Source organism: Varanus komodoensis, unplaced genomic scaffold, assembly GCF_004798865.1.
Source record: "Varanus komodoensis strain SLA01 unplaced genomic scaffold, ASM479886v1 scaffold132, whole genome shotgun sequence".
NCBI lineage: Eukaryota > Metazoa > Chordata > Lepidosauria > Squamata > Varanidae > Varanus > Varanus komodoensis.
In genome coordinates, this window is record NW_025335381.1 from 228160 (window position 1) to 248947 (window position 20788).

Genomic DNA, 20788 nt, shown 5'->3' on the forward strand with positions numbered 1-20788 from the left:
GACGCGCGGAGGAGCAGCCTGGGCCCCAGGGCTCGGTGGCATGGGGAGGCCAGGGGAGCCATCCAGCCGGGGGCCGGCGGGCGCGTCTCGCCAATCCGGCTCAGAGGTCCGCAAGTGAGGGTGACGCAACCACGAGTCTTGCCAAGATTTCATCCGTAACAGTGAGGACTAGTAACATGTTTGAGGGATGAGATTCTGCAGGGGGTGTCACTCGGCCTGCCGGGCTCGCTGCACACAAAGGGCCACCCAGTTCCAAACAATGCAATCCAAACCCGGTGGAGACCCTGCCCAGCTGAGGCAGCTCACACGGCCCACCCAACCCGGCGGAGGGAAGGAAACGCAGAATCCCGTGGCAAACGGGCACGGGCTGCAATCCGAACCGGCTTCCGCTTCATTCATCCCGAAAGCTCCTCGTGAAAGGGGCATAAATCAGGACCAACGGGCACATATTTGTCCAGGGTTCAAGGGCGCGAGTGCCTTGCCTCGGAGCTCCCTCTCTGGGCGAAGACGTGCGGAGGGAGCAGGAGAGGCTGAGGGGCAGCCGGGCACCGGCCGGACCAGACACCCAGGCAGGCGGCTGCAGCCCCGGCTGGCTTCCCAGCAGCCCCCTCCCTTGAACGCTGCCCGCTGCCTGCCCACAGCTCCCAGCATCCCCAGGCAGCGGGGCGGGCAGCGCAGGCCCTCGTGCTCGGAGGGCACTGGCTGGAGCGGCCCCTTGCGCCTGTGCCGGCGTTCGAGGGCCCTGCTGCCATCCCCGGGCAGAAGCGAAGCTCAGCAGCGTCACGGCCTGCCACATGCTCTGCAGAGGGCAGGCGAGCGGCTGCTGGGGGGGCTTGGGCGAGGGCCCCAGGGCCCCACACGCAAGACCCCCACGCACCCCGAGGGCTCCCCGGCTTCTGCTCTGGCCAGACGACGGCAGCAGCAAGGAGCAGTGGCGGGAAGGAGCAACGCCGGCCTGGCACCCGCTCGGGGGGCGGGGGGCCTGCTCCCCACGGCGCAGTCAGACCTTGCTCCAGCCCCCGGGGCACCTGAACCCCCCGCCCCCTCCCCGCAGCCCCCGCCCCACGCGCCCCGTTCGGGCCACGAAGGGTGCCACAGGCGCGGAGGGAACTGCTGACTCAAGCAGGCCTGAAATAGAGCGCGAGGAAGCGGCCGGATGGACGGGCAGATGGCTGCATTTGCTGCGGGGGGGGGCGGGGGGGAGCGCTATGTAACCACCTGGGGTTTAAAAAAGGATGCACAAGCGGGAGGACACGTGAAACAGTCCTGGCACCGGCGGCGGGAGGCGCTGGGGAGGGGCTTCTTGAGGGGCCTCCAGGTGGGTGGGCAGCTCTGGCAGGGGGAGCCAGCACAGCCCCCAGGCGCCCCGTCTGTCTCTCGCCTTGCTTCCACAGAGCAAAAACATTCCTGCTCCCAGGTGAGGAGAGGGACCTGAGAGGAACCCCGGTGGGCTGCCCCAGAACACACACCTGGAGAGCCCAGTGGCCATCCGGGCAGCCTGCATCTGCGGCTCGCAGGTGTCCTCTCTGAAGTGGAGTCTGTAGTGTGTGGTACACTGCATCTGAGCATGGACGCTTTACTTAGATGCCATGCCAAGGAGCTCTCTTTGTGCCACTCCATCTCCACGGGCAACTGCAATCACCTTTAAACCCGTCTGAGTGTTTGCTGGTAGCAAATTCCATAAAGAGCAGCACTTACTTCCAAATCATTTCAACCCGAATTGTCCTAAAACCGCCCTGGCTCGGTCCTGAATTTCCCACCCTTCAGCCTTGGGGGGAGGGGGGAAAGGCCTTCTGGCGTGACGGGAGAGGAAGGAAGGTTGCTGTCCGTCCACTTGCCCTGGGCCTCCCCAGACGGTGCCGCCACATCCTCCCCACTCCCCTTCCCCCGAGATGCAAAGCCCCCTCCCTGCTGGGGGCCGTGGCAGGCCTGGCCACAGGGTGGCCCTGCCCTGCCCTGCACCTTGTGCCTGGGCTGCCCGGCCGGTGAGGGGCCGCTCGGCTCGGCTGGGGGGCACGCGCTCCCGCACTTTGGCCCCCACATGTGCAGGGCCACGGACTCGCTGGGGGTGCCCTTGGGGCAAGAGGGCAGCTCTGCATGCCGGCGACAGCGGCCCCTGTGGTTGGGGGGGCGGACCCCGTGCCGGGCCCCCTTGGCCACCTCTGGCACGCCGAGCCGGCGCTGGCTCATGGGTGCTGCGCTGGGAGCGAGGCGCAGCCAAGCCCTGCACTTAACCGTGATTTATGGGCACAGCAGGTTTCCCACCTCGCCTGCCTCGCCTCGCCTCGCCTCGCCGGGTCCTTGAGCCAGGGAGCTGAGAGGGAGCTGCCCCTGCCGGCCTTCCCTCCCGCCCGCACCTGCCCCACGTCAAGTGCCGGAGCGCCTTAAAAACCCAAGCCCCGGGCAGGGTCAGCGCCCCGGCCTCCCTGCCAGGTGTGGGGCTGCGACTTTGCCCGGGGCAGGCGGACAGGAGAAGCCGGCACGTCTTCGGAGACTGGAGAGCCTGTCACACAGAGGAGGGTCCCTTCTCAGCTCCCCCAGGCACGGGACACGGGACACTGGACTCAAGTGACGGGAAGCCACGTTCTGGTGGGACATCAGGAACAGCTCCCGGCGGCTAAGGCTGCACAGCGACAGAAGCCGCGACCGAGCTGTCCCATGCCGGAGCCACGCGAGAGGGGCTGGGCTGGGCTGGGCTGGGCGGCCTCTGGGCCCCTCGGACTGGCCTGCGGCTCCTGCCTTGTGCTCGCGGACGGAAGGGACCTTGTGCCGCGTCGCACAGAACTGTCTCCTGCCCTGCGGTGAGACCTGGGACCCCGAGCTCGGTCCTCCGGAAGCCTGATTTGCAGGCAAGGACTTGAAGCTGCGCTCGGTGGCCTGGCGAACGTGCCCCAGGTGGCGGAGCCAGGCCATCGCACACGCGCTGCAGCACCCCGTCCGAGTGCGGGGTGCGTGCGCTGCCTTCCCCCCCGCTCCCCACCCCCGGCCTGCGCCTTCCACTGGCAGGCGCCTGGCCCTCTCCCTTTAATTCAGCCTGGAATTTCTTGGGAGCAGGAGAGGCAGCCCCTCCCGGAGATCCAGTTTCCCGGCATCTGCTGACACGCCTGCTTCAGCCTGATGGGCCCAGGAGGAGGCCGTGGAGGCGGGGGGGGGGGGGGCTCGCAGCACATCCCTCATCCGACCAACCGGCCGTTCCCAGAGGCAAAAGCTGCCCATGTGGATGAGCAGCTCCTGCGGAAACCCGGCAGTCCCACTCAGCGGATTCTGGGCGCCAGGCCACCTGCACCGGCCCGGCGGCCACCACGCAGCTCCCAGCCTCGGCCCACGTCTGCCTCGGGCTGTGGGACACGCAGTGCTGCCCGCGTGGTCGTGTGCACACAGGCACGTGGGCGTCTGCCGGGGAAGCTCTGGGGCGGCTACTTTCAGGCAGGGGCTTTCGAATAGGAGCTTGTCTTGAGTAGCAGAAGGCACTGCAAAGGGAGCTCGTTTGGGCTGGTAAAACATCAGGAGGCAAGGAGACCTTGGAGGAGGCAGGCTTTTCCTCGTGGGGCCGTGCCGCATGCGTCCCTCCCCAAGCCAGGGCTTCCTCCGGACAGGTGCCGGGAGGGTGCCCAAGCCAGCCAGCGGGCACTTCCTGATGCACGCCCTTTGCAATGCCAAAGAAACCATGAACCTCTGAGCCAGGCAGCTAGACCCCTTGAAGGCCTGGTCCTCCTCGCCCAGATTCACATGGCCACGAAAGGGCTTCCGCCACGCCGTCTGGGCACAACCTCCTGCGGGCTCTGAAGGGTGGCCCAGTCCCAGCCCGAAGGCAGACGCAGGCCCTGGGAGAGGTGCCCGGCAGCAGCCCCAGATAGGCAGGCGCACAGGCTGCCTGGGGACCCTGCCCTTCCGGGACGAGGCTGGGAAGGCCGCATCCGAAGGCCGCCGCACCTATCTGCGCACGCGGGGGCTGGCAAGGGTCTTGTCCGCTGTCACATCCTGCCCATCCCCAGGGAAACGCCGCGGGGGTGCAGGGAGACGATCCCCGGGCCACACACACGCTCACCTAGCCAGCCGCAGGTAACTCAAGCGCCCCAGAGAAGCGACCGCCTGAGCTGCTCAGGATCTGCCTCCCCCGCCCCCCCCCACCGCTCTCTAATTTCCCTTCCCTCCGCAGAAGCCGGTCTTGGTTTACCTCCGACTCCTCTGGCCTTATTTTTAGCTCCCCCCTCCTTCCCCTGGCCGCGCGCACCTCCTTCACCTCCCCCACCTTCCTTAATATGGCAATCAGAACATGCCGTGGGATTTAGGTCAGGAGAGCCGCAGGAGCGTGCCTGGGCCGGTGTGGGGGCAACGGGGAGAGGGGGACCCTCACCCGGGGCCCCATGGCCCCTGCCGGGGGGCCGGCACCCCCGTGGGGCTCCAAGGCACTGGAGGTCCGGTGCCACCCAAGGAGCCGCCCGGCCGGCATGCGGCCTTCGGTCTCCATAGACATATATAGGCAGGGCACGGGGGGGGGGTGGCGGGGCTGCCAAATGCCTCGGTCAGCCGTCCCTGCGCCCTCCCCCGTGAGGGCCTTTTAGAGGATGCCCGGCGCTCGGCGCCTCCGCTTTTGAAGCTCCGCGCCCCTCGGAGCGGCTGTCACCACCCGCGGCGCCCCCGCCCAGCCTGCGCTGCCTCCGTGTCAGCAACGCGCCCGGCTGCCACCCGGCCCCTCGCCCACCGCCACCTTAAAGGCAGGCAGGCAGGCGGGCAGGCCAGGCCAGGCCAGGCGGAGAGGCAGGCCGGCGGCCAGCAGGAGCCCAAGCAGCCCAGCCGCCCCTTGCAGAAGCCGGGCAGGGCTGTGACGCCGAGGCGCCGCTCCCCGTGCCGTGCCGTGCCGCTCTCCCTCCGTGGGCGCCGGGCACCCCCTGCGAGGCCACCCGCCGGGCGAGGATGCAGTGCCCCGGGCTGCTGCTGGCGGCGCTGCTGCTGGCTGTGGCCAGCCCCCCGGCCCGGGCAGAGGAAGGGCTGGACTTCCCCGAGTACGACGGCGTGGACCGCGTGGTGGACATCAACGCCAAGAACTACAAGGCCGTCCTGAAGAAGTTCGATGTGCTGGCCCTGCTCTACCACGAGCCGGTGGGGGACGACAAGGCTTCGCAGAAGCAGTTTGAGCTGGAGGAGCTGATCCTGGAGGTACGGCCCGGAGGGTCCCCGGGGCACGGAGGCTCCGTGGGGGCGTGTTGCGAGAAGCCCCCTGGGCTGCGGGTCCGCTGAGGAACTGGCCCAGCGGGCCTTGGGCCCACCCCTCCTTGTGGCCCCGGCGGGGTGAGGCCCCGGCGGGGAGCAGGGCAGGCGGGGCCCCGCAAGTGCCGGGCCCCTCCAGCGGCCCCAGCGTGTGTGGGCAGGGGCGGTGCTGCAGGGGGGCTTCCCACGGGAGCGGCTTCCGCCCTCGCAGCCCCGGGCTCCTCCATGGCTCCCCTCCCTTGGCGCCGATTCCTCCCACCGCTGACAGCCGGGCATCTCCGCACAACCTGCCCATCTCGGGGAAGGGCGCACAGCGGGGGTCCCCGGCGGAGCGGAGGGAAGACCGAGGTGCCGGCTCCGGCTTAGCCGTGGCGGCTGGGAGGGGTTCTCCGGGGCCCTTCTACCTGCGGCAACCCATGCCGACTGCACCACGCGCAGAAACCAGGGGCGGGAGGGGGCAGGTGCCCGGAGGCAGCCGGGGCACTGTGGGGGACCACGGCACGGCCGCTTCCCCCGGGGAGCCCGAGCGAGGGTCCCCCGGAGACAGGCCAGCTGCTAAATTGGCCCGCTCCATAATTGGAGTCCGGGATGGGAGGCCGAGCAGCCCCTCCCCACCCCGGCCCGGCCCTCTCCAGGACGGCTCAGAATAGTTTCCTTAGGAATCCCACACGGGGGGGGGGGCTGCAGCGGCTGCGTGGGGGCCGCGCACCCGGTCAGTGGAACATTCCGAAAACTGACCCGAAGGAGCAGGACACATTTCAGAGGAGCCGCCGGGAGGGAAGTGCCGGGCGCATTCCTTGGAACATCACCTAAGCGAGGATTAGTGGGCCAAGGAGAGGCCGCCGAGCGGGGCGCAGTGGGGCAGCGGGGGCAGCGGGGCAAAGGCCCCGGGCCTGCCGCGTCCCTTGGCCGTGGAGCTGCTGGACTTGGCGGCCGCCGCTCTGCTCTCGGCGACTGAGGGGTGCCGGGGTCCCTGAGCGCCATTTCCGCCGCGCTGTGCGGCTGGCCGGGCGCAGTTGCCTTCTGCCTGCTTGTGGGCGCCACCAGCATTTCTAGGAATGGATCAGAAACTGCTTGCACAAACGCACGAGTGCATGCACACTCGAGGGAGTTGGTGTCACGTGGCTTGGGAAAAGCCGGTCCCCGGGAATCCAAACTCGCTTGACTCCTCGTGAATCTCTCCAGCACCCCTGGGCAGCAAGCCGGCGGCGCTGCAGCGGAGGGCTTGGGCTTCCGTCTCGCTTCCCCCTGCGGCCAACGGACCCCCAGGGGCTCCCGGTAGTGCAACTCGGTCCTTTTTCACGCCGGGCCCCACAGTCTCGCTTGTTGCCGTGGGGTTTGGCACAGCACTGTGAGCAAGGAAGGAAGGAAGGAAGGAAGGCAGGAAGGCAGGAAGGCAGGAAGGATCTCAGTCTGTGCTGTGCAAGATTGGTGCAAGCTGAAACGTGAACGGGAAGATGCTGCATGCTGCCAGTCCTCATTGTTGCAACCGAGTGTGTGGCAGTGCAGGCCTTCTGGCAAAGGCTGGGACGCAAGGCTGCGTCTCTGCCTTCCTCGGAGCCAAGGTGGGGGAAGCAGCCCAGGCAGGGGAGGCCAGGTTGGCCGCAGCAAGTCACCCCCCCACCCCCACATAGCTGCCTGGCCTCAGGGCTGGCAGGAACGCGTCTCCCCGCCAGAGCGGGGGGGGGGGAGGGCTCTTTCCCAGGTGAGACATCTGAGCTGTGCTGAGTCGGTATTTCAAAACCGAGAAAAATGGACCCCCCGCCCCCCATGGCTGCCCTCAGAGAGAAATTCCGAGATGACTTCGGAGGATGGTCATCTCTTCCATCCTCCAATCTTCCCTCGCCACGCCTGCCGGGTGGGCGCTCGCCTTCGCAGCACCGGAAAGGTTTGGCGGCGGCAGCCCAGCCGCCAGCGCCCCCTGAGAAGCCGCGGCAGCTGCACGGGGAGAGGCGGCCTGGGCACACGCAAGAGACGCCCCTTGCAAGACCGTCCGGCTGGCGGCCTGAGACGGGGCCCACACGGAACCCCACGCGAGCCCCCCAGCTGCCCCCGGGGCCCCTGCCCAGTCAGGGCCTCTCCTCAACATGAGCCGAAAGGGGAGGACATCGCGTCCGGCAGCACCCGCACGCCACTCCGGGAGGGCTTCCACGGCACGGGTCTTTGCTGTGCCAACGGCAAGGGACCCCAGCTCCGTCCCAGCATCTCCCAGTGGAGCCAGCAAAGAGCCTCCGCCCGGGTCACGCGCCCATGGTCCCTCTCCACTCACCTGGAGGTGGGACAGCCAAGGGGGGCAAAGTCGGCCATGCCTGGGTGTCCCCTGCCACCCGGCTCCCCTGCTCTTTGAGTATTTCAAGCACTGGCGTCCCACACGCTTCAACATCTGGCACGCAACCGTTTCCTTACTGGCCTTTTTATCACGGCATTTTGGGTTCAATAACTGACTTCATGTGGGATTTTATATTCAAGGACTGTTGAAACTTGGAAAGGTTTCAATGACGGTTGTTTTCACCAGTTGATCTCTGACACGGCACATTTGGTGCTTGAAAGGAAACAGCCCCTAAACCAATCCTGAGTGAAGCTACATGTCTGAATTTTTAAAAGCCCAACTTTTAGAAACCTGTTTGTCATGAATAGTCATTATTTTGCTAACAGGCTGAATGACGCAGGCCAAAATGCGGTGCTCAGCCGGCTCTGCCTCCCCAGTGCCATTCCGTTCTACAGCTTTCACAAGTGGTGCAGAAAGCAAAAATTCAAAGCAGCTTTCTTTTCCCCCTGCCACATTCCTCTAGTCAGCCGCAAACCCACCATCTTGCTCCCCTTCAGTCCGCCCAGAGGGGTCCCGGGAATGGTCCCTGACCTCGGCTCCCTGCCCGGCATTCCCTCGCCGAGAGCCGCTCCAGGCCGTGGAGCAGGGCTGCCATCCCACCGGCCGCCCTCTGGGAAGGCGGAGGATGCTCGAGCCGGGCCCTGCCGCCAGCCAAGCACTCGCGTGCCTCGCGGGCACGGACGCCTTCCCTGCTGTGGAGGGCACCCATGGGCCGCAGCAGCTGCGCACGGCTCGGCTCGGCGGCCGCAGCGAGGGGCACGTGGCCGCCCCAGGGCTCCACACCCCTTCGTGCCGCTGCTCACAGCGACTCTCCCCGTCCCCGCCCGCCTGTCCCTCTTTTTCCCAGTTAGCAGCCCAAGTCCTGGAGCATAAAGGGGTCGGGATTGGCCTGGTCGACTCAGAGAAGGATGCGGCGGTGGCCAAAAAGCTAGGTAAGGGCAGCGCGGTGGGGGCACAGCAGAGCCGGGAGGGGCCCTCCTGGAAGAGGGGCTGGGAGGGGAGCCGAGCCACGGAGGCCCGTGCCCACAAGTGCGGCTGCCGCCTCCTAGTCCTGGACTTGCTGTGCCGGGAGCCAGCAGAGGGCAGTGGACGCACGCAGATCCCCACAGAGGCTGAGCTGCGGCGGCCACGGAGGATGCCCTCCTGGCCATGAGCACGGGCTTGGAGGCGTCCACACAGGCAGAAGGGCCCTGCCCCAAAGAGGCTCCAAGCACACACTCACGCCCCATCCTGGAGGCTGCAGTGCCGCCCCTTGCCCTGCTCCCGCGGCAAACTGCGAGGAACCGCACAGAGGGGAAGGGGCGCACGCCGTCTCGGGAGGCACCCCGGCCAAGCCGGCAGGCTGGACCCGGGCCAAGGGCTGCCGTCTGTCCCCCCACTTAGGGCTGACCGAGGAAGACAGCGTGTACGTGTTCAAGGACGAAGAGGTCATCGAGTACGACGGGGAGCTTTCTGCCGACACCCTGGTGGAGTTCCTTCTGGATGTAAGTACCGGGTGCAACCAGGCGCTTGCCCTGCTGCCCCCGGGGCCCGGGGGGCTCTGTGGGAGGCACTCTGGGCCCTTCAGACGGGGAAGGGAGGATGGGTCCGGGGGCCCGGTGGACACGCCTCGCCCTCAAGGGCCGTGGGCCAAGCCTCGCCACCCTGTGCTTGGCCTCAGGTGCTGGAGGACCCGGTGGAGTTTATCGAGGGAGAACGTGAACTCCAGGCGTTCGAGAATATTGAGGATGAGCCCAAACTCATCGGATACTTCAAGAACGAAGACTCGGAGCGTACGTGCCGGTCCTGGGGCGGCGGGGAGGCCCATTCCACAGCCTGCCAGCCCATGGTGGCTCCTTCGCAGGGGTGCTCCCGAGGCACCCCCCTCCTTGCAAGCCCAGCGTGCCAGCTCCTGGGGGGGGGGGAGCAGCCTGCAGCTGAGCCGCCCGGCCTGCCCCTCTGGCCCCACCCCCAGCCCAGCCCGGCCCGGCCCCCTTTCTCCCGCAGGGGCTCCCCCCTCGCCGGAGCCGCCCTTGGCCGAGAAAAGCTTTGGGGCAGGTGAGCCCTGCAGGGGGCGTGTGCGGGGGCCCAGCCTGGTCCACTGCCCCCGTGCCCCCTGATGTGGGCAGCCGCCCCTGCACACGGCCCCCCTCGAGGATCCCCGCCTGTGGCGGAGCGGCGTCCACACGCAGCCCCTCCACCTCAGAGGACAGAGAGAGCAGCCCTGCATTTCAAGCCACGTGGGGGCCTTGGGGGAGGGCCCCCAGGGGCACGATCCTCAGCCACGCACCCCTGACTTGCCACACTCGTGGGGTTCAGGCGTCCCACTTGCGCCTTCCAGATTTTAAGGCCTTCGAAGACGCCGCGGAGGAGTTCCATCCATACATCCCGTTCTTCGCGACCTTCGACAGCAAGGTACGTGGCTGGGGGGGGGGTGATGGGGAGCCCCTCCGACAGCCAAAAGGGAAAACCGGGCCGGCCGGCGGGATGCTTGTGGTGGCCTCCGCGGGGGAACTGGCCCAAAGGATCCAGGCCCTGCTGAGTCCGTGGGATGCAACCTCCATCAGCACAAGCCAACAGGACGGGAGTTGTGGCCCAGCAGCAGCAGGGGCCGGACTGGGCAAGCCCGGCTCAGGCCCGGCAGCGTGTCCGCGGTGGCCCGGGGCCGCCCACCCCAAGCCGCCCGCCCGCCCGCCTGCCTGCCTTTGGGCTCCGCCGGGCCTCCGTGCCGGGCCAAGGAAGGGGGTCTCGGCCCGCCAGGACCTGCTCTGCTTGGCCCAAATCCGGAGGCGCCAGAGCCTCTGCCAAGGCAGGAGCAGCCCTGCGGCTGCTTTTCAGGAGCACGGGGGGGGTGCATGTTCAGGGGCCCCCAGGAAGACGCCCCTCCTCTCCGTCCCCAGGTCGCCAAGAAGCTCTCGCTGAAATTGAACGAGATTGACTACTACGAGCCCTTCATGGAGGAGCCGGTCACCATCCCGGACAAGCCCAACAGCGAGGAGGAGATCGTGCAGTTCCTGGAGGAGCACAAGAGGTGCAGGGGCGGCGGGGTCCCCGTGGCGCGGCAGCCTCCCTGCGCGAGGGGCACCGGCCCACCTCACGCCACCCGCGAGCGCCTGGCCCCGCCAGGGCCCCGGAACCTCTGCGGCCGCTCGCCCCTCCGCGCCGGCCAGGAGGGGAAGGACCTGAGAAGAGGCGGCCCAGGGACGGAGGCACCGGCACCACCGCAGAGATCCCGGCGAGTGCCGACGGGACCCCTCGGGGCGCTCCTGTGCTGCCCCGTCTGGACAGGGCGGCGCCCCTTCGGTTGCTTTGGCCCCGACGGCCGGGCTCTCCGGCAGCCACCGCCAGTGGGCCAGATTGGGGCTAGGGCGGGTCCTCCAGGGCTCAGGCCGCCCTCCCCTCCTTGGGCGCTTGTATTTCCACGCTGCCGCACAGCCAAAGCTCTCTGCGCACTTCACACACACCATAAAAAAGCTGACCGAAGGACAATAAAATACCAGACAATCAAAAAGCGCGTAAAAGTTTCAAAGAGCTAGAAACAAATAATAAAAACATACACTAACAAGGGATAACAGAAAGAGTGAAGGGCGAATTGCATCCGCTAAGCGCCTGCCGGGCTCTCCCAGCCCCCAAAAGCCACCGAAAAGACGCCCCAACCCAGCGCCAGCCCTGTGGCCCTCGCCTCCCCCGTGCGGGGCTCCGGGCACCGAGGGACCCGCTCACCCCTCCGCCACTGCCCTGGGAAAGGAAGCAGGGACGGCACACGTCCCACACGCCATGTGCCCCAGCAGTCCCTGGCCAGGAGCGGGATATGGTGCTGGGGACGATGGGAGTCCAGCCCTGCCTGTTCTCCCCCATTTCTCAGACGCCCTCCTCTCTGTTTCCTGCAGGCCGACCCTGAGGAAGCTGCACCCGGACAGCATGTACGAGACCTGGGTAGGTCCAGGGACGGGGCAGCAAAGGAGCGAGGGGGCCCCTTCCAGGATCCGTGCCCCCGAATGTTTGGGCTCTGGCTTACCAGGGGGCTCGCACCATCTAAAGGGGGGGGGGGTTCCTGGCACCATCTCCTGGGGCGCTGCCTTTGCTGGGCCGGGGACTCTGGCCACCCGAGTGGCTTCCCGCGACGTTCGCTCGCGCGTCCAAACGGCGAAGTTCGGCTCGTGGGCGAACGCAACGAGAGAACCGGCAGCTGCCGGACCTGCTGGCCGCATGGAGCCGGGCTCAGCGCAGCGGAGCAGGGGTGGCCTGCAGAGCGTGCAAATGGCTTCCCTCCGGGTCGGAACCACCCCACCAGGCTGGCCGCCGGCGGTGCCGAGAAGGCAGCCAGACCGGGCAGGCAGGCTGCGTGCGGCGGGAGGAGATGCGGGGGCCCGAGGGGGCGGGAAGTGGGGAGCCGTGAGCCAGGACAGGGCCACCACAGAGCAGTCCAGCCCGGGCCCAACCCACACCGGAGGCGCACGGCTGGGCGAGGGGCGAGTGCTCGCGCAGCTTCACTGGGCGGCACTTCCTCCGTGCGCCCTGGCACACGCCTCTAACACGCAGGTGCAGAAAGGTGTGCGCGGGCATTTTAGCCCCGTGGAGCGAGGAACCCGCTGCCCCTTCACCCAAGGTCCAAATGCGGCGGGGGAACCGGCCCAGAGGGGCAGAAGCTGTGTGGCTTGCTCCAGGCCGGCCCACACCGAAGAGACGCCTGGGCCAAAGCTCAGCTCCCCTGCAGGAGATACGCGTGTGCACCCCCCCCCCGGCCCCCCGGCCGGCTCCTCTCACAGAGACACAACGCGACTTCCCATGAATAATGCAGCGCGGTGTGAACACACAAAGGCAGCGTCTCTGGTGCAACCCGATGCGGAGCGCTGGGCAGGGTCCTAAATTATACATCCGGCTCCCCGCCCTGTGCTGCTGGGCACCGGGGCGGGGGCCCTGCGGCCCCCTCCCTGGCATCGACCCTTCCCAAAACCCACCGCCAATGCGCAGGGTTGCAGGCTGCGGAAGAGCCCCGCCTCATTCACCAGCGGGTGGGAAATGGGCAGCCCACCGGCATGCACTCCCCAGAAAGGGACAGGCCAAGGCCAGCGGCGTCTCCCGCAATGCCGCCTGCTTGGCCGTTCCCATTCATGGCCCCATGAACCGGGCCCTGGCAAGAGGGGGCCGGTGGCCCGTCACATCTCTCCCTCCCTCCCTCCCTCCCTCCCTGCAGGAGGACGACATGGACGGCATCCACATCGTTGCCTTTGCGGAAGAAGACGACCCCGGTGAGCGGGGGGCATTCTGCAGCCAGCGCCCCAGGGAGATTCGGTCCCACGGTTATCGGTTCTGGGGCCTGAGCAGAGCGGGGCCTGTCCAGCCTGGCGCTTCCTCCACCCCACGGCTCACCCGCTGTCCCCGTGGGAATGTGGAGCCTGGGACCAGGGGGTGTTCAACAGGTGCAGCGCGATCCGCAGCACAGCCGAAGGAGGCCTTCCGGTCGAGAGCGGGATGAGCTTGCTTGGCCACCGGCTGCCTGCAGGGAGAACCGAGGCACGCAGAAGCCCCGGCCTCTCACGCCGTCTCTTCTCCTGCTTGTCCCACAGACGGTTTTGAATTTCTGGAGATCCTGAAGGAAGTGGCCCGAGAAAACACCGACAACCCAGACCTCAGCATCATCTGGATCGACCCCGAGGACTTCCCACTGGTGAACAGCTCTTTAAATGGCGGGTGGGTTTCGGGCCACGGCGGGAGAGCAGGTCACTGCCTGGCGCTCCGTGATGCGGAGCTGTTCTTGCAAGGTGGGCTCCTCAGAGCAGGAAAATCTGGGCAGGACAGGAAGGCGGGCATTCAAAAAGCGAGCCAGAACGTGAGGTGGGGTCCCCTCGTCAGTGTGGGGGGGTCTGTTTCGCTCAGGGACCCCCTCCCACTTCCCTGTCGCTCTGTCTGGTCGGGCTGCTTTCTGGGCTCTGGAGCTGCGTGTGGTGGCCAAGCACCTCGCAGGAAAGGAGAAACCCAGAAGGCGACAAAAGCCACCAAGGTGACGGCACCGTGGCCTGGAGCTGCGGTCCACTTCCCCTTGTTGCCTGAACTGGGGCAAGGGGACACCAGAACTGCGCCCCACCTTTCGGCTTGTCCCCCAAGGACACCGGAGGAGTCCTCTGTCTGTGCACACGTGCTTGTGGGTCTCACTTGCGTTCTGAACCCCTTCTCCTCCTCAGCTGATCCCATACTGGGAGAAAACGTTTGACATCGACCTGACCCGGCCGCAGATTGGCGTGGTCAACGTCACAGATGTGAGTGTGTGCGGCAGCGCCCAGGCCGGCCCCCGTGCGTGTGGTTGGGGTCCCGGTCCGTGGCAGAGCCTTGGCGGGCCCACAGAAGGCCCAGGCCGGAGGCCAGGCACCTGCCGGGAAGGGCTCCTGCCCCCGGTGCTGCGGGGCTGGGGTGACCCTCGCTTCAGCCCCGGAGCGGCTGTGGGAGGCAGAGAGGGCCCTCCGGGTGGGGTCTGCAGCCCTCCGAGGTGCCTGCTGCTGCGGGCTGCGCCCTCCCCAACCGCCTGCCCCCGGTGTTCCCGCCGCAGGCCGACAGCATCTGGCTGGAGATGGACGACGAGGACGACCTTCCCTCTGTGGACGAGCTGGAGGACTGGATCGAGGACGTGCTGGAAGGGGAGATCAACACGGAGGACGATGACGAGGACGAGGACGACGACGACGACTAGAGAGCGGCGCCTCCCTTTTTGGGGATCAGGCGGGCCCCGCGGGGCCACCCTGTGCCATCCCTTTGCCCCCAGGGTCGCGCAGCCAACCTTCCATCCGTGCGTTCGGCCTGCACAGAAGGGGCCCCCCCGGAGCCCGTCATGAGAATGCCTTTTTATATCGCTCCTGTTTGCGTCCAGCCCCCACCTGTCCCCCCACCCCGACACGCCCCCTCTGGGGGCCCATTCTGCCCCTGCCAGTGCTGAGGGAAAGCTGGCCCCGCAGCGCCTCTCTGCCCCCCATCTCCCCGCAGCCACCTTTGCCGGGCTGTCTCGGCACTCCGGAACGCAGCCCTCACCGGGCGCCCCGCCATGGGATGCTCTGGCTTCCTGAAATCCGGAAGGCAAAGAGGCACCCGGTAGCCAGTCAAGCTGCCCACCCATCCCAGGTCTGCAGCCGGCTCCGGACCGCCGAGGGAAGCAGGCGGCCCACGCGGACGAGCGATCCCGCAGGTGGCCGCTCCGCCGGCAGCCGGACTGGAAGAGCAGCCGACCGGTCCTCCTCGATGCCTTGCAGGAGCTCTCACACGTGTCCCCCAAGCGGATCGCTCCTTCCCACCCCCAAAACCACCCCCACTGCATTCTTATCAGAAGGGATGAGACAGGTATCAATACTAAAATTACATGCAAATTTAACCCTGGATTTGGGGGAAAAGAGAGACATTTCGGCTAAAATTGTCTGTTGAATTTGGGGGAAACCAGCTCAGCACCCAGAGGGAGACAATGTACAATTTGTATATTTTTCAACAAGTTTGTACAGATCAAACCAAGTGATTAAAGACGATCAAACAGTAACACACGAGCCTGGAGAGGTGCCTTCCCCTCCTGCAGAAGCAGAGCGCACGGCGGACTCTTGTGGGCACTGGCTAGGCGTGTGTGCGTGGGCGTGCGTGCGTTGCGAGCGTGCAAACCTCACGTCCGGGAGCAGAAAGAACTGGGAAAGGAGGCTTGTCCTCGGTCAGTTCTGCTTGGCACAGAAGGAAGCCACGCAGATGTTGGGGGGAGGCGTGGGAATCTCAACCCGTCTCTTGTCCCGCGGGCCAGGGCCTCTTGCAGGCAGGGCCGGGCCGGGGGAGACGCTCAGGTGAGCAGGAAGGGACCCCACCCAGGTGCCTTCTCCTCGCTGCTTCGTGCTGTGCGTTGCCACGGTTACCTTGCCATAGAAACGGAGGGATGCAGCGCCTTGCAGCCACAGGCTCCATGACGCCGGCCCGCCTGGCCGTGGAGGGTGCGAGGGGGGTGCCTTGCCGCACCGTGCCGAGGGGGCAGGGGGAGACGGGGAGGGGGCAGGGCTGGTGCCCGCACGGCCGGTGGGGCTGCCCCACGCCCCTCACTCAGGCCTCGTGCGCCTGTGCCCGGCACCCTCCCAAACCACGCAATACACACATGCGACACGCTTGGAAACAGCAGCGCAAGAAACGTTGGGGCGACGCCGGGAGAGCGCGGGGCGCACACCGAGGAGGGCCCGCCGGCAGGCCCAGTGGGCAAGCCCCATTCCGCCTCCCACTGGGGGCCAGGTGTCCTCCTCAGCAGAGGGCAGCCCTCGCCTGAAGGAGCCCCGCCTGGGAAGAGCTGCCCGGTCCAGGTGTGGCGGCAAGGCGAAGCAAGAACCAAGTGAGAACAGCACCACCTAGAGCTGGCCACTCCTGCGCCACGCAGGCCGACCCACACGCGGTTCCCCGGCGGGCAGCTCTGCTTTCGTCCGCAGCCTCGCAGCCGTTTAGGCGACAGCCATCCTTTCCGAATGCCCCCACCGCAATTGCCACCTCTGTGGGCCAGGTGGAGTCGTCCGCGCCAGCTGCCGCACCGCCTGCCGACCGAGCACGACGGGATGGGAGCCCGGCAGCTGCCGGACTGGGCTCCGACCCGGCTTGCTGGACCAGCCAGCTGCTCCTTGTGGGGGCGCCGGGAGCAGAGGTTCCAGCCGGCCCCGCCAGCCCCAGCCTGACTGCGGAGAGGGAGGCCCCCACACGCCCACAAGCTCACTCAACCTCTCCGGAGGCAGAGCGATCCCTGCCCGGTGGCCCCACTGCCCACACCTCACAGCCCGGGGGCACCCAGGAATGCCCAGCTGCAGGCTGTCGCAGGGCGTCTCCCGAAAAGCACAGTTTTCGCCCAGGACTGGGCGGCCACGGGAACACCCAGGGCTGCCCCCCTTGCAGCCAGCGCCATGGGGGGCCGGCATGGAAGCTCGGCCAGGAGCCCCAGCGAGGCCTCACGTCGGACCGCCCGGGGGGCAAGCGATGCCTGGCCAGGGACGGCATGCAGAGCGCCCCCGCGTGGCCCGCTCGACGAGGCGCCCGGAGAGGAGAGGTGTTTCCGAGCGCCGCGCATCCCAACGGGCCCATCCGTGCCACCTGCAACGAAGGGGGTTTCTTCCCCTTCGTTGCCCGCTGGCCGGGAGACCTGTGCTCCGGAGGCAGCCCAGCCCCCGCCCGGTGCCAGGACTCAGCCTCTGGAAGCGGCAGCGAGTCAGCGCGGATCCTGGCGGCCGGCTGAACTGCACTGCTTGCATTCTGTGCCACTTAAACGGCCAAAAGCACGAGCCAGAGCCGGCCCCACCCCAGCAGGGCCCGGCTTCCAGCCCCCTGTGCCGCTGATGGGACTGGATGAATAATATATGTGAATGAGGCATCAGAGGCAGCCCGGAGTCCAAGTTTGCATCGCTCGCGCTCGGGAAACATTCCGGCCATCGATCATTCCTGCTGCACTCTGGAAATGCGCTCGCTTGCTCGTTTCCCAGAGTGATCTGCTATCGTTACTGGATTGCTCAGGTGCAGAAAGTAAGCGTATGAAGTGCCAGGGAAGGGCTGCAGAAGCTCCCCAGAGACAAGAGGCTAGAACATCCCGGCTTTGTCCCCTGCAGAAACCGAAACGGCGGGGCATGAGAGAGGAGAACGAAGTACGTGCAGTGCAGAGAAGTGGGCAGATCCCCCCACCCCAGTGCAGGCCACCCGGAGTCCCCCACAGGAGGTGAACGCGGGGGGCTGCTGGGGGGCATGCCGGGAGGACAAGGCCCCTGAGCTGCAGCAGGGCAGCTCCCGGGCCGCTTCCCATGGGTTCTGTCAACATGCAGCTTTCGTGGCTCGCGCTTTCCCACATCCGCCCAGAATGTGCGCCTTCTCCCCAGCCGGTCATCCTGCAATTAGCGAGTGAGGTGGCTCCTGAGCTGGGCCTTCCTGACTGCAGAAAGTTCAAACTCAGGGCAGGCATTGTTTGAAAAACCCACCCACACGCAGCGCAGCGCAGGGTGGGCAAGTCCCGGCTGACCAGCGGCCCACCTGGTCACCTGCACATAAGGTTGCCAGAGGTGCGCAGAAAAGGTGGAGGGGAGGGGAGGGGAGGGGAGGAGAGGAGCCCAGCTCCTCGGAGGTGGCTGGAGCCGGTGCAGCCCGGCGCCGACATGGACGGGGGTCTCTGGGGGCAACAGAGTTCTGCCGCGCTGGGGCAGTGGGGGGAACGCAGAGGGGCCTTCCGCCCCTCTTCCCTATTCCCACACTGATCTTCAGACACACCTCTGAGACTGAGGGAGGCTTGGCTGGCGGGGGACACGACTCTCTTTTTCACGCAATGCCAGGCCGGCGTGCAGGATCTCCCGCCGGGGGTGAGCGGATGACCACGCTGGGCTTCAGAGGGCAATGGGGCAGGCGGAGCCCGTCGGCTGGCAGTGCAAGAGGCCCACTGGGAAGGCAGGCCTTCCTCGGGAGAAGTCCCACAAGCGGGCTGGCAGCCCCATTGATCCGTGCCTGTGAGCCTGGAACAGCGGTGGCGTTTTTGCCGGGATCCTGTGCCATGCCCCCAAGGGACCGAACCTCGCGGCGGGAGACACACGCCTTCCCCACAACTGCGGTGGGGCAACCCCTCCCATCGTTCCAAGCCATATGATGGGATCTGAAGTCCACCACATCTGCCGGGCAGCAGTCTCGGGAAGGTGGACCAAAATTCTTGCAGCCGAGCCTGGAGTACAAACCCGGCCTGTGTTTTTAAGGGAAGCCGCTGGCACGCCCCGGAGCGTTCCCTCCTTCTCTGCCCACAATGCCCCGCTCATCCGTCGCGTTGCATTAAAAATGCACGAGAAGCATTTTGAGTCTATTAATATCAAGCCTTGTAAAAGCTTTTACACTCTCCCCTTGTGCGAGATGGCAGGCCCAGGCAGCCGCGCAATGCCCCAGGCCTCCTGCCGCAGCAGCGCTGTGCGGAAGGTGAGCCCGCCGTCGCCCCGATCGGTGCCCTTGAGCCCAGCTTGCCGCGTGTGGCGAGGCCGAAGGAACCGCGCGGAGTGCAGAGGCTGCCTGCCTGGCGGATGAGGGGCGGCTCGGGCGGGCCTTCCAGAGGGGCCGAGGGGCTGCTGCCTCCCCTCGAGGACCAGAACACAAAGGGAGCAAAGCAGCCCCCTCTGCACCGGCGGTCCTGCGGGACGTCGTCACACCGGGAGGGGCCGGTGCTGCCCCCGCACCCAGAAACGGGGGCTTGCGAAGGCGCAGCAGTTCAGCCCCTAATCCAGGACGCCAAACCCTCCCACAGCAGGCCCAGCGTCGTGCTGCAGGTCTCTGTTCGCCGGACCCCAAATGACCTCAGAAACGACTCGCCACCGCCCTGCCACTCAGGCCGCCGCGGAGGAGTTCGGCAACCCGGGTGCCGCCACTGCTTCGCCCTGCCTGGGTTCGTGTGGTCGCAGAGATGAAATCATGCCGGCTTCTTTCCCCGCCCACACGGGCCGGCTGCGCCCCACAGGACCGGCCCCCTGCCCACCATCATGCGCGGCTCCCCGTGCCATCCGAGGCCACTGTCAGCATGCCCCTCCCCTGGTCCAGAGGATGCGGGAAACCATGTGCCACGAGGAGGATGTGCAGCGGCTGGGCACACAGTGGGCCCCCCTTTCCGCTTTTGTGGAGCCCGAGAGGCCCCAGAGGGACGGGGTGCCCGGCTTCTCCACCGGCAGAAAAGCGCAGAGATTCCGGCGCCACTGCCCCTCCCTCCCCCAGATCGGAGATGCCCACCCACAGGGCAGCCAGCGCTTCCCCCAAGGCATCTGGGATGCTGGGGGGCAGCGGGGGGCAGCACCACCTGGACCATCGCGGGGCACCCCTGGCCTCGAGGCGGCAGCTCCCAGCGGCCCAGGACAGGCGCAAGCTGGCAGCTCTGGCCCAGCCCCTGCTGCGGGTCAGCGGCTGCCTCAGCGCCCCCCGCGGGCTTCAGGGTGTCCCGGGGCTCCCTCGCCCCGCGGGGCTCCTTGCGGGGACAGATTGGGCCCATGCCAGCTGCATGCGCAGCCGTGCTGTGTCAGCAAGGGAGCTGCAGACGCGTCTCTGGACTTTCTCAGTTCCTCCTTTAATACGATGCAGACAAAGCCGGCTTCCGGCTCCATTTCTGGCACAGCAGGAGACAGAAGCAAAGCCGGAGCAGCCTAACACGAGAACTATGCACAGCGTGCGCGCGCATGTGTGTCCAGCCATTGAAAGCGGAGCAGTGTCAGCCGATGAGGAGGAGGCAACCAGCCCTCCTTCAGCTGTAGGCTGCAGCCTGACTGAAAACGGAGTGGCCCTGTTCCCCCCCCCCCTTGTCGCTCTGAGGGCCGCTTGGCCGCTGTTTCCGCGTTAGGGCCCAACCACACCAAGAAGTTCCTCCAGGCCCCCGTGGGCCGGGGGCCGGCTTCCCTCTGGGCTGCGAGGCAAAACTGGCCGGCAGCTCCAGCCATGCCAGGGAGGGAAATGCAGAGATCGGGCGGGATGTGTCTGGCCAGGCTTTCCTTGAGCCGCGCTGGGCTCTGCAGGCAGCAACAGCCAAGGCAGACCGTGCCCCCCCCCCCCAAAGGAGTCGCTTCTATGCGTCCAATGGCAGCTGCGGGGCAAGCAGGCAGCCGAGACGGCAGACATGGGGCCCAACTGCACCGGCTTGGAGGGGCAAATGCTGCACCCCGGACAAGAGCCGCAGCCAGTCAGCCCCATGGGTGGGACACCGACCACCGGAAAACGGCCTTCGGCTGCCATGGGGCACCATGTTGGGGGCGCGGAGCAGGCTGAGCATCTCGCCCGGACAGCACCCACCCGGTGAGGGACGCAGGCCCAGGTCCCCGGGACACGACCCGGCCTCGCGATGCACCATCCCCAGCCAGCCCAGCGCCGGGCACACGCCTCCGCCCGCGTCCAGGGGCGAGGCGAGGCGGGGGGGGGGGGGGGGGGGATCGGCCTCTCCCTGCGCAGGGGGCAGTGCCGGCGCAGCCTGGCCGGGGCGCTCGCGGGCGCGCCTGGTTTCTGGTCCCCGCGCGACGAGGAGCGCTCGCCGCCCTCTTTCCGGAGCCGCGTCACGTGTGAACGCTTGCTGCTCGCCCCCCCTCCCCGCTCCTCCTCTCGCTCGCGCCCGCTCCCCGGCGGGGATTCAGGCCAAGCGCGCCCGCGCGAGGGGCCAGCCTGCCCGGCTGCCTCCCCCGCCCGCGCCGCGCCGCGCCCGCCCCTCCCGCTGACATCACTCGGCGCGGAGCGGGCGGCGAGGCGGGCGAGGCGAGGCGAGGCGGCAGGAGCGCGGGGGGCGGCGGCGGGGCGGGG

At 67.4% G+C, this 20788-nt stretch overlaps 1 protein-coding gene across 1 annotated transcript; it reads left to right on the forward strand.

Annotated features, from left to right (window-relative positions):
* The first annotated feature begins 4910 nt into the window (after nt 1-4910).
* On the forward strand, nt 4911-15028 carry CASQ1 (calsequestrin 1). The gene is made up of 11 exons (XM_044422610.1): nt 4911-5160; nt 8388-8472; nt 8924-9024; nt 9201-9312; nt 9861-9934; nt 10420-10550; nt 11410-11455; nt 12717-12771; nt 13090-13190; nt 13705-13779; nt 14067-15028. The coding sequence occupies exons 1-11, from the start codon at nt 4918-4920 to the stop codon at nt 14205-14207; spliced, it is 1164 nt and encodes a 387-aa protein (XP_044278545.1). The 5' UTR covers nt 4911-4917; the 3' UTR covers nt 14208-15028.
* The last annotated feature ends 5760 nt before the right edge of the window (nt 15029-20788 follow it).